Source organism: Tachysurus fulvidraco, chromosome 6 (genome assembly GCF_022655615.1).
Source record: "Tachysurus fulvidraco isolate hzauxx_2018 chromosome 6, HZAU_PFXX_2.0, whole genome shotgun sequence".
NCBI classification, from domain to species: Eukaryota; Metazoa; Chordata; class Actinopteri; order Siluriformes; family Bagridae; genus Tachysurus; species Tachysurus fulvidraco.
In genome coordinates, this window is record NC_062523.1 from 24980188 (window position 1) to 24996569 (window position 16382).

General features: G+C 43.6%; 2 protein-coding genes across 2 annotated transcripts in view; one reads left to right on the forward strand and one right to left on the reverse strand.

Moving 5' to 3' along the window:
• fzd5 (frizzled class receptor 5) overlaps positions 1–3353 on the forward strand; it is a 3899-nt gene extending 546 nt beyond the window's left edge. Inside the window, exon 2 of the mRNA XM_027143574.2 lies at positions 1–3353. This exon is cut by the window's left edge and continues 70 nt beyond it. Within this exon, the coding sequence (XP_026999375.1) occupies positions 206–1954 (1749 nt within the window). The 5' untranslated portion in view covers positions 1–205 and the 3' untranslated portion in view covers positions 1955–3353.
• Positions 3354–3947: 594 nt separating this feature from the next.
• Positions 3948–16235, reverse strand: ccnyl1 (cyclin Y-like 1). The gene is made up of 10 exons (XM_027143575.2): positions 15357–16235; positions 10243–10317; positions 8733–8767; positions 7778–7878; positions 7414–7449; positions 7259–7310; positions 6791–6910; positions 6046–6212; positions 4432–4594; positions 3948–4322 (listed from the first exon to the last, which is right to left on the reverse strand). The coding sequence occupies exons 1-10, from the start codon at positions 15508–15510 to the stop codon at positions 4206–4208; spliced, it is 1020 nt and encodes a 339-aa protein (XP_026999376.1). The 5' UTR covers positions 15511–16235; the 3' UTR covers positions 3948–4205.
• Positions 16236–16382: the final 147 nt, after the last annotated feature.

The following is a 16382-nucleotide window of genomic DNA, read 5'->3' on the forward strand; positions in this document are numbered from 1 at the left end:
GCTGTGATTTACGACGCTGTGGACTGTGGATATGCTGCTGGAGCAATTACGGTTTCCTTCAGGGATTTCTTCTTTCCGAAGGGTAGCAATAAATTAGAAACAGGGTCCTGAGCTGAGAAAACACTCAAAAGTGTAACGTTTGAAATTCCACTTTTTTCTCCTCTAATATTTGAGTATAAAATCTGTGGTCCAGGGACATTTGACTATGGGGAAGCCTCGTGCCTCTGCTGCTGTGGTGTTTCGGCTACTTGCTTTGCTTGTCTCACAGCTGCCACAACTGGCTCTCACCGCCTCCAAGGACATAGTGTGTGAGCCCATCACGGTACCCATGTGCAAAGGCATTGGCTATAATCTTACCTACATGCCCAACCAGTTCAATCATGACACACAGGAGGAAGTGGGATTAGAGGTGCATCAGTTTTGGCCCCTGGTTCGGATACGCTGCTCTCCGGATTTGCTGTTTTTCCTTTGCAGCATGTACACCCCCATCTGTCTTCCAGACTACAAAAAGCCTTTGCCGCCATGCCGTTCTGTCTGTGAGAGGGCCAAGAAGGGCTGCTCACCTCTCATGATACAGTATGGTTTTGAGTGGCCCGAGCGTATGAACTGTGAGCAGCTTCCCATGCTGGGTGACCCGGACCGGCTGTGTATGGATCAGAACAACAGCGAGACCACCACTCTGTCTCCCTCGTTTCCCAAACCTACCCCCAAGGGCTCGAGCAGGCACCGATCCACAGTTAAGTCTGGCACGGCTCAGAAGTGTGACCGTGAGTGCCGCTGCCGTGAGCCTTTGGTCCCTATCAAGAAAGAGGCCCATCCGTTGTACAACCACGTGCACACAGGCTCACTGCCCAACTGTGCCCTGCCTTGCCACCAGCCTTATTTTTCACAGGACGAACGTGCTTTTACAACCTTCTGGGTCGGTTTGTGGTCCGTACTGTGCTTCATCTCCACCCTCACCACGGTGGCCACATTCCTTATCGACATGGAACGCTTTAAGTACCCTGAGCGGCCCATCATTTTCCTGGCTGCCTGCTACCTCTTTGTGTCACTAGGCTACATTGTACGTTTGCTGGCGGGCCATGAACGGGTGGCATGCGGTGGCTCTGGTGACCAGCAGCATATCCTGTATGACACCACAGGCCCGGCCCTGTGCACGCTGGTCTTTCTGCTCATCTATTTCTTCGGCATGGCCAGCTCCATCTGGTGGGTGGTGCTGTCGTTCACCTGGTTCTTGGCTGCAGGAATGAAGTGGGGAAATGAAGCCATTGCTGGCTACTCGCAGTACTTTCACCTGGCAGCATGGCTAGTGCCCAGCGTCAAGTCTATTGCTGTTCTGGCCCTCAGCTCTGTGGATGGAGACCCTGTCGCTGGAATCTGCTATGTGGGCAACCAGAGTCTGGAAAGCTTGCGAGGCTTTGTGCTAGCACCTCTAGTAGTCTACCTCTTCTCTGGGACACTCTTCCTGCTGGCCGGTTTCGTGTCTCTCTTTCGCATCCGTAGCGTCATCAAGCAGGGAGGCACCAAGACGGACAAACTGGAGAAGCTGATGATTCGCATCGGCCTCTTCACCGTGCTTTACACCGTGCCAGCTACCATCGTGGTGGCCTGCTTAGTTTATGAGCAGCACTACCGGCCCGGGTGGGAACAGGCGCTGGCATGTACCTGTCCCACCGAACGGCAGCAGCTCGGTCTGGGGCCCGAATACGCAGTCTTCATGCTTAAATACTTCATGTGCTTGGTGGTGGGCATCACCTCTGGCGTATGGATCTGGTCAGGAAAGACAGTGGAGTCATGGCGGAGGTTTGTGTCCCGCTGCTTCCCGTGCAGGGCCAGAAAGCCCCCTGCCTCAGCTTCTTCTATGTACAGTGAAGCTAGCACGGCACTAACCGCTCGAGCCGGATCAGCACCGCCTGGATCCTACCACAAATCAGCTCCACCGTCGCACGTCTGAGCAGTAAATCAGGTCCACCTGGATTTAACATGAAGGATCTTACCAAACTGCCAGCTCATCCCTTAAGCACCTGAGCGCTTCGGTTCTGTGTGCGCGGATAAAATACCATCACATGGAATTTAGACTGGAAAACTGGATGAACAGCAATTAAGGAATTAACTGGAGATGGAACTTCTGGCTCAAACAATGATGGAAAAAAATCACAGGAGCTACAAGACAATGATTCTTGTGGGCATGTTATTTATTTGTGTATGTAAATATTTGTTCCTTTCACACCGTGTTCTACAGGCCGTGCCCCAGCTCTCTGTTTGTGCTTTTTTTTTTAAATCAAATACCAGAGGTGGAACATTTTCACCATGTACCCAGACCTTGTTTAATTCGAAATTCCACAACCAGTCGTCCAGTGTGTTTTTGCTGGTAAACAATAAGGTGCAGTGGTGAGTTTAGAACGACACAAAACCTCCTGTATATAATTGTATAAAATATTTAGACTGGAAAACAATTGAAAATGAAAAGGCTGTCATCGTAGACAGCGTCTACAGGTATCTCTACCACACTCGGCTCCATCTCTAAGATGAGCGATGAAGTTTACTGATTATTTCTAGCCTGTGTATATGTGCACAGTCCGCTTCTGAGCTGAAAGATAAATTTGGTACACGCTGAAACGATGTCGAAACGTTCCAGAGAAATCTGGGAATAGCATGAAAACACACAGTTCCTGAAGGACCTGTAGAAGGTTGTGTGGAAATGCAGACGCTTCTCAGATCCACTTATCACTAAGCTCGACTCCCACCAAGTGGTCATTTGTGAGCACTGTCACGTCGTTAAAACCCGAGTCCAAACCTCATCCCTGATTTATTTAACCCCCTAAATCACATGCATCTCAGTTTACAGTTCACATCCAACTAATAGCTTTGTCTTAGTAATCAGGGATTTCAGGCTTCTTGGTCAGTTGTGCTGTCTGAGGCTTTCCTGTGTAAATCTGTAATACTTCATGATTGTGTGTGTGTGGATGTGCATGTGTGAGGTATGAAGCGCTTGTAGATCTGCCTAAACGTTTGTTCTTTATAAAGCCCTCAAACGTGATGTTTTGGTCATGAATTTTAGGATTCTTTCGCTGCGATGCACTTAATTTAACGTCCACATTTTCTCTCATCGTTTGCATCCTGCTGCTTAACGTCAAGTGTAAATCATGTAACGGGGTCATTTCTTTTCCACAGCCTCCTCTGCGGCTTTTTGTGTAAATACTTTTTTTTTTTCCTTAAACGAAATGTTGATTCATTGCTGAGATTTTTAAAAAAAAAAACAGATTTAGATATTTATGAAAAACTGGAGTGTTTGTGTTTTATTGGTTCTCTTATTTGTAGAGAATAAAACTGTGGAGCAATCCGTAAACAGACGTCGCAGGATTGTTGTCTTTTTACTCGAACGCTTCCGTCAATCTTTTACTTTCAGTGGCTCGGTCACACGCAGGACGCGGTTAATACCGACACACGCGGGACGCGGTTAATACCGACACACGCAGGACGCGGTTAATACCGACACACGCGGGACGCGGTTAATACCGACACACGCGGGACGCGGTTAATACCGACACACGCAGGACGCGGTTAATACCGACACACGTGGTTAATACTGATGTTTCTAAGAACAAGTACTTTGACTTTCTTCTTCCAAAAGCCACAGTGTATAAAATAATTCCTGTAAGATTCATTTTAATTCTGAAGCTACAGGAAAAGGTAAAGCGCGTTCCTCTCAGACACGTCTACAGATTTCTGTACCCTGCTGCCAGAGAGCAGGAGAGCTGCGTGTTAATACAGTAGGAACGTTTGCCAAGGCTTCTGATTAAACCCCAAACCTCCACAATCTGTTAGCTACGTAGACCAACAGTCTAGTCACGTTTGTTATATTGCTGTATATAAAAATCTAAAAGCGCACACACAACAACATAGCATGCAATCGTACAGCTTCAATAACCTGTTCAGCAAACATCTTTACATGATTAGTGTTTATTTAAAATAATCCATCTGCAATTGATTTCCATTAAAAACTGACAAATTTCACAGCTAGTAGCCTACATAGTAAGCAAAAAAAAAAAGAAAGAAAGAAAGAAAAAAAAAAGTCTTGAGTCAGTTTTTGTTTCTATATAGACAGATCATTGGTTGTTGCAGGAGACGGCTCGGTGAGAGATCTCAGGACAGGAAGGAGACAGATCGAGGTTAGGTTCGAGGGAACCGGAGCCGACATGGTCTTAGGAGAGCACGGCGTTGGATCTGCGGATGCCCACCAGGTTGTCGGCGCTGAAGGATCTCCTCATAGCTGATCTGCTCAGATCTTTGTACTTATCTTCACACAGTCTGGAGATCGCCTGCACCGGAAACAAGCAGAAGCGTGCACTCGGCTTAATGACGGAGAGATAAAACTACAACAGAGAGTGTACAGGTGGCTTGAATTGAGTGAGACCGACTGCTCCTTACCTCGAGTTTCTGAGCGCGCTCGTTGCTCAGAGGCTCCAGAGGGAAACTCAGGTTGTTGTCATCTGCCAGTGAGCGCAGATCAAAGTAATACTTGGCGTAGACACTAGCTGGAACATTGATGTTGAACTGAAGAAGCTCCAGGAAGTGCCTTTCCATTTCATTCCTAACAGATGAGAGAGAGAAATACTCTTAGAAAAGACAAACAAAAAAACTCCAACTCTAAATTGAACAATTTCCTACTTACACACAATGCTGTCAATCACCCAAAACCTGTTTATATATACCTCTATAGATTACTGCATCAAGGTAGGTTTTGTGTGTGAGACTTTTTTAATTTTCCTTCTACTAAACATGCCGACTGGGGTAAAGGTAAAAAAAAAAAGTCAATTTGCTCTTTTTTACTCAAATATCAGTTCTTTATTTGGTTTGAACGTCATCAGTTGTTCCTGGCTACGATGAGTTTGTATGAAATCACCTACTGCATGGTTTGTCAGTGTGTCAGAGCCAGTTGGATTATATGGAGTTTTATACTGCATCTTATTGTGTGCTAAGCATTATGTGTTAAATCACACTTCTGTGAGGGGGCAGGATCTTAAAGACTTCCTTCTGACACTAAAACCATCCAGTCAGGACAAACTCTACAGACCATAAAGCAAATTTATCAACATCTCTCCCCGTTCTGCATCATCATACACGCACTTTCCTCTCGTCATCTCTGCACTCCTGAGAGACAGCGGTGAGGCTGTCGCCGTGGAGACAGCAGCGCGGATGCCTCGGGGAAAAGATAGACGGGGTAATATGGGGAGAAAGGCGAGGGGGCTACCGGTCGCCAGGGGCAACAAATGGAGTGGGCGAGAGCCTGGGCCATTATGTAGGGGTGCTGAGAGCACTCGAGTCCGACCGGCACAGAGACTCACAAAGCCAACTTCAATAGACAGGATGAAAATAGAGTCGACAGAGCACAGGGCTATGGAGGAGAGGAGAACGAGGACACACACACACACACACACACACACACACACACACACACACACACACACACACACACACACACACACACACACACACACACACACACACACACACACACACACACACACACGGGAACAAAGTGTACGGGCTAATACTGAAGTATACATTCATAATAATCGAATGAGTACTTGGACAAAAGCTACATAGCAATTTGGATTATTTTTTATCTTTTAACAGTCATGGCATCATTTTTACTTATATATTGTCATTTACAAACAGCAACGTTTATGATGATTTGTTAAAGGAAATGCTATAGAATATTGTTGGTAAAGGAAATTTAAAACAATTTCATTTTTACCCACATTAAAGAGTGCCAATAGTTAAAGGATCAATAAAAAGGAATGTCTGGTACATCTGATTCACACATTTTTGCATGACACAAAATGATGGGAGGCTTGTAGGTGTGTGTACAGTACAAGCACTCGGTGACCGACCCACACACACACACCATACTGTATTTATACTTACACTCATGGTGACACCATGATTTTTTTAATCTGAAATCTAAGCAGTGTTACACAGTGCATGGGATCACACACACTTCACAGTGTGCCTCCGCCTCACTCACACACACACACTCACATGTCTTCTACAGTGATGTCTTTGAGGATCTGGCAGTAGTCTACGTTCCACACGGCCTGATCATCCCAGACTTTAGAGGCCAGTAAGATGGCACCCAGGACAATTCTCTTCCAGTTACATGGACAGATGTCCAACTCTGCATACGTCAGAAGCCGTTCCAAATACACCTGCAGTACACAGATTAGTGTCACACATGGTGAGTAACTGCTGGAACCAGTACAATCAAAATTAAATTACTATTATATATATTATAATATATATATAAAATTTATGGTAATTCAATTTGTGGCCTCTTCTTGCAATGAGAAAAGCTGGCCTGCTCTAATAATGACAATCTGCTGCCCTCTGGTGGACACCAGAAGCATTCGATAGAAAAAAAAAATCTGTAAAACCTACTTATAACCAAAATTGCAATGGATCACGTGAAAGATGCCACAACTACACTGATGTCAAGTGAAAGATTTACAGATCCTCCCCATACATAACGACAGAACTAACATGACTACCGGACAAACCTGGAAACTAAACAGACTTCCGGCTTTATATTACAACACTGTGTGTATTGCAGAACTTTGTGTGATAAGCCAATTGTCTGCCTCGTATCACGTACTACTGTTTCTCTATTACTTCACTTGCAGTACGTTTACTCAGCTACTATGTGCTTATCATCACTTCCTGTTGTTTACACTCGCTGCACTGTTTAATGCAGTACGTGTACGGTGCTGCACGTTGTTAGCACTCTTACCAGTGTGACGATGGCGCACTCTGCGGTGAGCTGAGCGGCGCTGAACAGAGTCCTGACGAATCGGTAGATGAGTTTGTGTTCGGGGTCTGTGCGCGAGTAGTCATCAGGAACTTGGTCCCTCTGTGATTAGAAACAGAAAGAATTCAGTCACAACATACAGTACAAGAAACACCACTAAATGATCAACTCGTATACTGAAACCTTCTATTGGTTAAAATAAGAATAAAACAAACAAAAAAAAAAGTCATACATTTCTCTTACAACCTCATACGAAAGCAAATGTCCTGTAAATCAGATGATCTGATCTCTAGCTGAGTGACAGACTACATGTAACAATCTACTGCTTTATATATATACACCATATTGAGGTAAAGAGTAAACTTTCAGTCGCTACGAGCAAACAGACGAAACCGTCCGTCAGTCTCCAGGACGCTGGAGCGGCTCACAGGAGCCGTAGAGGACACTTACAGACAGAGGATGCTTCTTCTCATCAAATATATCCAGTGATCTGTCAGAGTCCCTGCAGATGTGCAAACCAGGAAGGTTAATACATCATGCCCTGTCTAAGATATTTAAAAATACAACACGATTTCATAACAAAAGCTTCATGATCAGCGACGTACCTGTTTTTAATATGATAATATATTGCTAGAGTAACACTGCAGAGACAGGAGACAGAGAGAGAGAGAAATATTACACAATAAATAAAGGCAGTGACCATGTGACTATTACAGTACAGTACATCCAGCACACTTTATGTAGCTTCAGTTATTGTTATTGTATCAGTTCAGCAACACGTGGGGTGTTTAATATAAAGTCAACTGCTTTATATTCTGTGGAATTGGGATTGTATGCCATGCAGCGAAAAAGCAATTTATCTCTGTGGTGGTTTTATCACACAACATAACAGGAATCGGACGTAACTGCCACGTCAGAGCTAAAGATGGCTAACGGCGAGAAAGCCGACGGCGCGGTTAATAAACTCACCATTTTAACGTGCTTTTCAGGTTGGGCTGGCTGACTGTACTATCGTCGATGAATATCGTCGAGCACGAGCTGTATTTTTTGGATAGAGGACCAGGAGAGACCTGAGACAAACAAACAAACAAATAAATAAACAAGTCAGTCAGTCTTACAGGATCTTTCAGAGTACACTGGAATTGCAATATTCTGAGCAGACTTACATAATAATAATAATAATAATAATAATACATTTTATTTAAAGGCACATTTCAGGGCACTCAAGGACACTGTACAGTTGAATGGTGATGATAAAATCAATATAAAAAATTACAACAAACAATTATTGACATTAAATAGTTTAAAACTGAGTTTTAAAGACATGATTTAAAAGTAGTCAGACAGTCACTTTCTCATATAGATTGTGGAAGGGAAAGTGACTGTCTGACCTTTTAAATCATGTCTAAAAACTCACTTGTTTAAACCCCATAGCGGACAGAAGGTACAAGGGGAACAGATGAAGGAGATCGGAGAGTACGCTTCGGGATGTGGTGCACAATTATGTAGAGCTTTAAAAGTGAGAAGTAAAATATCGAGTAGACTATAAGATTTAACAGGAAGCCAGTGAAGATGGTAGAAAACTGGAGTGATATGCTCAATGGAGGAGGTTCTAGTAATTAGACAGGCATCTGAATTCTGGACTAATTGAAGTTTGTGAAGGAGTTTGTTAGGTAGCCCAAAGAGAAGAGCGTTACAGTAATCAGTGCGTGAGGTAACTAGAGCATGTACAAGAACAGCTGCGGAATTTGGGGTGAGAGACGGACAAAGGCGGCTGATGTCCCGTAAATGAAGATACGCAGGCCGAGTAATATTGTTCACATGCTTTTCAAAAGATAAAGTACTACCGAGGACCACTCCCAGACTTTTAACCTGAGTAGATGGGGAGATTACAGAGTTATCAACATGGTACAGAGTAACTTACATGGTTTATATGGTTGCTTTTCCGCTTGTCCCGGACTGAAAGGAAAAAAAAAAAAGGTTGAGTCCACAATGTTTTATTTTGTATTGCTATATTTGTTAAACAGATATAGTATAGAGCAATGATTCATAAACATTTTGCAGAGACCCACAGTACAGATTTCTTTCATGTTTATTATTTTGGGAAATGAGTGAACAAAGTAAGACGATATCCTACTATTCTCTCGCCTTATATCTGAATGTCTTCTACAGACACAGCGCAATTTTTCTCAAAGCTCTGGGGCTTGGACTACTAAATATACAATTTAATACTAATACTAAACTACAATCACACAACAATTTATTTCTAGATTTATTTCAAAACCCCCTCGGTGTTGGAGCCCACTTTTAGAACCATTGTCATACCAGACTCCTTTTGGACTCTCAAAAACAGCACACAGTCACCACAGTTTAACCCTTTGCCTGTCACCTCAATTAACTATGAGAAATTGTTTTTATTCCACAGAGACACATGTGGTGAGCTGTGGAGCTCCGACTGCTCTCTATGAGCTTGTGCAGATGTTCTGCGTAACGCAATTACACCAGTGTTTATAGTTTAAAACGATGGGAGGTGAGATTCCGAAGCCTAAACTAAACTACCATTGTTGTATCAAAGTCACAGAATCAGCATGTTTTCCAAACGTCAACCAAACCAAAGTTAAACATCATATTTAAAGAAAAGAAATAAAAAATTGCACCGACAACCAGATAAAACATTTTTTAAAAATGCTCTTTTACGCTGGAGAGCAGATTTGAGAGAGAGAGAGAGAGAGAGAGAGAGAGACATGGAGTTCCTCAGTGACCTGTAGAGTACACAACATCCGATTTTGCAAGTAAACTCATTGCTCATTTCTCACCCCACACTTCGTTATCGCACTAATGGTCTGTTACACAAAAACTATGCTCATTTGCACACTTGCTCTTTTTTTTTTTTTGCATTGCTGCTCACCATTGCCTAACTTCCCATTGTATACATCCACCTGATTTCTGTTTATAGTAACAGCAATATATTATCTTCATAGTACATATCCTTCTGTATATATCTGTTTATAGTAAGCCATACATTTTGTTTATAGCACATACCTTCTGTTAATTACAGTTCATAGTTATAACCATCTGTATATTATGTTCATAGTACACACACATCTGTAAATTACTCCTATATTTTATTTAACTTATTTATATTTTTACTCCTACCATTTTATTTAACTTATTTAACGTAAACACTGTATATCCTGCACTTCCTGTTCTTGCACTCTGGTTAGACTTCAACTGCATTTCGTTGCCTTTTACCTGTACATGTGTAATGACAATAAAGTTGAATCTAATCTAAACCATTAGAAGTAAAACAGCTTTAAATAGGGCACAGAGTGTAGGAAGAGAATGAATGAAGTTGAAGGTAACAATCAAAAGAGACTGGTTTGTGTTTGGTTCATTCATCACTGAAGCAGAATTGAGTGAAACGCTTGACTCACCGTCTGTTTGCGACTTGCTGAGGAAGATGGTGCTAGCACGAGCGTGGTCTGAAGGATTGGACTCTAAAGCTAGATCTGAACAAACAAATGAAAAAAGAAAGACAGAAAAAAGGTTAAATTAAAAAAAAAAATCATTTCATAAAATTTTGGCAAAAGTCAGATCATCATGTAAATGTTACGTAATACACTGAAATCATTTCATGGCACAAATCACATGTTTGCACAAGTAGGAAATTGTTCAAATGTGAATGGAGTTTAACAACAAGATGGAATAAAAAAACACCAGAGTTGCAGTGCTTTCTACTCTGAAACAGAGACAAAGTCTTCAGTTGCGTTGGTTTGTAATATTCTAAACAGCTTGTCAGTATTGTACCTGATGCGCATAAATGAATACTGCAGACCAAATTGAAGCCTTATAAATATGAAATGAGATCTGAGTGGTTTTGATGCACGTCATACAGCCTGAACCAGCCGTAACGCTGCCCGTGCCGGCTGGGCTGCGGAGGGGAGGAGGAGGACGACACAACGAGGGCATTGTGGAAGTAAAGCAGAACACAGTGCTATCACTCTTTTCAGCCCTCCTACACCATAACTAGCAGGAAATAAGGGAGGATTGCGAGTGTACTTCTAATCCATCCGAGACAATCAAGTTACATTTACATTAGATTTGGCAGAAATCCTTATCTAAGGTGATCTACATTTATACGGCTGAGCAGTTGAGGGTTAAAGGCTTTGCTCAATTGTCCAAAAGTCTAATATCTTAATCAATGAGTAACAACCACTGCACACTACTACAGAGGAAGTGTGCATACAGAGAGGGAGACAGAGAGACAGAGACAGAGAGAGACAGAGAGAGAGACAGAGGGAGAGAGACAGACAGAGAGAGAGAGAGAAAGAGACAGACAGAGAGCGACAGACAGAGCGACAGACAGCGAGCGACAGAGACAGAGACAGACAGAGAGAGAGACAGACAGACAGACAGAGAGAGTGAGAGAGCGACAGAGAGAGAGAGAGAGAGAGAGAGACGGACAGAGAGAGAGAGAGAGACAGACAGTAAGAGTGAGAGAGCGACAGAGAGAGACCGAGAGAGAGACAGAGACAGACAGAGAGAGAGACAGAGACAGACAGAGAGAGAGAGACAAACAGACAGAGAGAGTGAGGGAGCGACAGAGACAGAGAGAGACAGAGAGAGTGAGAGAGCGACAGAGACAGAGGGAGAGAGACAGAGAGAGAGACAGAGAGAGAGCATGTAATGGGGGGTGGATGTGTGGAGATTACTGCTAGGACTCACTTTGCACTCAAAAATATTAGTCAATAATATAATACTCATAGTGATCATACCTGTAGTATCATTGTGATAGTTTTGCCACGTTTGAGTAATTTGACCATTTATTCAAGACCCCACTCCCCCAGAAGGAAGGACAGGGAGAACCCTGGAGCCATTACAGCACATCACCCTGGTTTTGGGACTGTTCCATACTTTCTACTACATTATTAATTCTGTCAGTATTCAGTACTCTTCTTTCAGAGCTAAACTCTTGCTGACCAAGACCCATTAAGAAGCTTTAAAGAAGCTTAAAGTCTGCATATTTGTATACTTGGGTCAGTCTCCGCTCTCTATTAACACAACATTCACTGACATTCACCAGTCGAAGAATAGCGAGCAGACGTCTTCAGTGGAAGACACTTGATAACACGCTCACTGATTCGCATTAATTGTTGAGAGACGATGCTGGGAGGCACAGCTGGAAGAGTTAGCATCCGAGCTTAGTGCGCTTGTGTGGTGTTTACTTGCTAACTTTCTGATTTCTGCAAAGACAAATAAGACAAAAGGTTTGGGAAAGATCAGATATTTAGCCTGAATTTGTTGGATAAGGAGAGCACAGTTTTACTCTTAAGCCCTGTTCAGACTTAATAGTCTGTCTCGGGTGTTTTCGCCAGACTGCTTTTGATCAGTCAGTACCAGGGTTGATATCCTCCCCAGTAGTCTATAATTAGCCAATGGCTGGCATTTTCTAATCAAACTGTCAGGTGCATAGAGCTCTAAATAAAACCTATACTTATACAGTCATCTGAATGTGCAGCATTATGTGCAGCTTCTGCTTGGCCAACCACATTTAGTCATGATGCACGTTCAACAACCAGACAAAAAAATAAATCAAATAAAATCGAACCTGATTTGCATTTAGTCAACATGTAGCAAGAGCATGGCCACATGGGATACTTCTTTTAATGGGGTGACTAGGAGAAGTTCTGATGTTGTCTGGGATGCTTTACAGTTCACGCCACAGATGTAATGTAGACACATGTGTCGTGAATGCATCTGCCCCATCCACACCTGTATTTAATGGTGTCCGCTGTACCAAAGTAAGCAGAGCACAATACAAAAAAATAAAAAATACAGAACCTAGCCTCCAATGACTGATATAAAAGTTTGTGGGCTTTTTATCAGTGTTGTTAAAACAAAACTCAGGACTTCTGGTAGATCCCATAATATCTAAGTCCACTAAAGGTGGTAGAGCGTTTTCTTATTTAGCTCCCAAACTCTGGAATAGTCTTCCTGATAGCGTTCGGAGCTCAGACACACTTTCCCAGTTTAAATATAGATTAAAAACTCATCTCTTTAGTCAGGCGTACACATAATACATCCCATAATATTGTGCACTATTACATCAGACTTGCACATTTTTATGAACAGCAGATATGTTAATCCCTCTACACTGCTTCTCTCTTTCTACCCATCCCGAGGCATCCAGATATCGTACCAGCTCCGATCGTGTTCCGTGCGATGAAGATTTTGGACCTCCACTGAGATGAGGCTGAATCTGTGAGAATCCTGAGACATCTACAGATCTACCAGCTCCAGTTGGACTCTGTGATACTAAAGAGGAGATCTGAACTCCATGTGATCCTTACACCAATACAACATTTGTTTGACTGTATATTTATAATCACACCATCTAGTGTCACCCATATGAGGATGGGTTCCACTTTGAGTCTGGTTCCTCTCAAGGTTTCTTCCTTTACCAATTTAAGGGAGTTTTTCCTTGCCACTGCTGCCTGAGTCACCTCAGACTTGCTCATTGGGGATAAATACATACGCATTGTGAACTATAGAAAGCTAATAATAATCTTGAATTTTTTTTATTATATTAATTCTTTATATTATTCAATGTTTATGTTCTGTAAAGCTGCCTTGAGACAATGTCTATTGTAAAAAGTGCTATACAAATAAACTTGAATTGAATTGAAAAGTTAATAAATACAGGCAGAACTCGTGTTTTTGGTTCAGATGTCTGACGTATCTCACGCTTAAGCTGTATTTGGCACAGACAACTTCATTCAAAGAGCGTCAGTCTCCTGACAGCTGAGCGTACTAAACTGGGAGCGCAATGCTACTGAATCAAAAATAAACTTGGGGGTGTGGGGGGAAAACTACAGATGCAGAGATGCCCGAGTTCAACATGCAAGGTATGCTGGGTATGGGCACGCTTCTCTGATTAACAGGCATTCTCCATTTAACCATGGTAATCCCGGACGACCGTATAAATAAACTTAGCGATCCGGATCCATTCTTAGTAGCTGAGCGTGAGCCTCTGGGTTTGCCTTCTATGCCCAGTAGCATCTAATGTATTTATTCAAAAGTGGGAGGGATGGAGGTTCGAGGGTGTAGCCATTAGCACGTCACTGGAATGGCAGAAATAGCACAGATATTCAGGAGTCTTGGCTAACTCGCAGTACATTCCTGTTCTTTTCTTGCCATCTCATGGGACCATGCTGGAATGTCCTTATCACACAGACCTACAACAACTGTACTAGCCAATGCCGCATACATGGCAACGTGCCTTTAGGCTCAATGCTAAAACCCGTCCTGTGCATCCGGCTCCTTTGGGCTGTCCAGGATGTCCCCGGAGGGCAAAATAAACTCTGTAAATTCTGCTTCGATAGGAAACTAAAGATGCGTCTCCGTATAAATCTTACAGGTGATTTTTAACAGCCTACGTTCTGATGTTTCCCAGTAGCTCTGTCTTAGTTTTGTCAAGTAACAGAACTCCCTCGAGCCTCGAGTCACCGCCGAGTGCTGAACATCCATAACCTGAAACATGACCTGAAGCGGTCAGAGAAAGCAGGTAACACAACTGACTAGGACATATACGAAGAGTCCAGAACATATACTAAGGCAGGCATGAATGTGTCATTTATATTACTTTACAGGTTAAAATGTTATCCAGGATTATTTTAAACAAAATCAATAAGTAATTGGAAAAGGATAAGGGGAATGCACACAAGGGGTGAGATCCTGGGAAAATCCCAGGAAGACGCAGCAATCCATTACGAGACGGAGGGAAGGTCTTGTGGAAAGACAATGATAAATTACTTGACAGAATATAACACGGTTTTCAATTAGCAAAGTTAAGCAACAACTGTAAGTGTTTTTTCTCCCGATGGTGTGATTCAGAAAAGAAAGGACCACTGGGATTGACTGCAGGTGCAAAATCTTTGTGAAATGAAAAGAAGTCATTTAGAAAAAGAAGTCACTTTGTTCCCTTAAGGAACGCCACTTCAGCAAAATCATTAATGGTATGCTGTTAATGTCCTGGGTTTTGAGTGAGGAATTGATTTAGTGACTTCTAAAGAAAGCGTATATTTATTATGCAATACTGCTATTACTAAATGCTATATTGTGCAGTCCCTCATGCTTCACATGCGGTCTGTCGGGGTAAATCAGTACCTGGTCTGTCGGGGGTAAATCAGTACCGGGTCTGTTAAGGGTAACTCAGTACAGGGTCTGTCGGGGGTAAACTCAGTACCGGGTCTGTCGGGGGTAAACTCAGTACCGGGTCTGTGTGGGGTGGGGGGTGGGGGGGGACTCAGTACCGGGTCTGTGAGTACCAAGCCTGTTGGGGGTAAATCAGTATCGGGTCTGTGGGAGGTAAATCAGTACCAAGCCTGTGGGGGGTAAATCAGTACCGGGTCTGTGGGGGGTAAATCAGTACCAAGCCTGTGGGGGGTAAATCAGTACCGGGTCTGTGGGGGGTAAATCAGTACCGGGTCTGTGTGTGTGTGTGTGTATGTGTGTATGGGGGGGGGGGGGGGTTTAAATCAGTACCTACCATCAGGCAGTTCCCGGTCGCTTATATGCTGCAGGTACGGCCCGGTGTCTTCACTCAGGTCCGCATGTAACTGGTAATCCTCGAGGCGCTCTGTGGGCCGCGGGAGTTTCGGACTTCCGCTGGGAGACACGCAGCAAGACACCGTATTTCCCATGATGCACAGCGCTCAGTGCCGAGCACCAAAAGTCAGTTCCTGTGAAATTCACACCGTCCTCAGTGATGCATCTAAAAGACCAGTGACAAGGGGCTTAGACACAGGATTAACTGGTCTCGGTGCTCGCTGAGTAGACAGACAGTCACTGTTTATTAAGCTAACCAGCCAACATGAGGAACGGGGCTCCGGTGTGTGTTTGCGTCGTCTGCGCGCGCACTCATTCGGACACGGTACGGGAGCGCGCGCGCACAATTCACTTAATCCAGCTAACTACCGACCACGACGTCACCTACCGCTTCCGTCTAATCAAAGGCTCCATAAAAACTGACAGCCACGTATCGGTTTCATGTATATGGACCGTCACGAACTCATCTAGTGATGTAGCCCGAGACGCTAATTCCGCCAGCTAACTGCTCATTATTACTGAACCGGTCAGTTAGCATGCGAGCTAGCGGCTAGTCGGTCCCTTTAACTCACTACACTCACTAGTCGGTCCCTTTAACTCTCTACACAGACAAGTTCTGAGCTTCGTATCCGTCAATAGAGCCGATATGTAACGATACGCTCATAAACCTGTCAGTTTCAGCCGGTAAAGTCCGTTATAGAGTCGGGGCTCGTTACCGGACCCCCGAGTCCCAGCGCGAGGCCTCAGCGTCCGCGCTTCCGCTCCAGTACATATGAATGGACAAACTCCCAGTTTTCCAGCGGCGAGAAATCACACCTAACTTCTCTTTTTTTGTCTTTCAATGTTCAATTCCTCGAAGCCGAGTCTTTTTTTAAGGGTCCTTCTTGTTATCCCCTCCTCCACTTCACCGGCCAGTATCGCAATCCGCTGCCCGTCGCCGCCATCTGTTCCGCCACAGATGCCACTA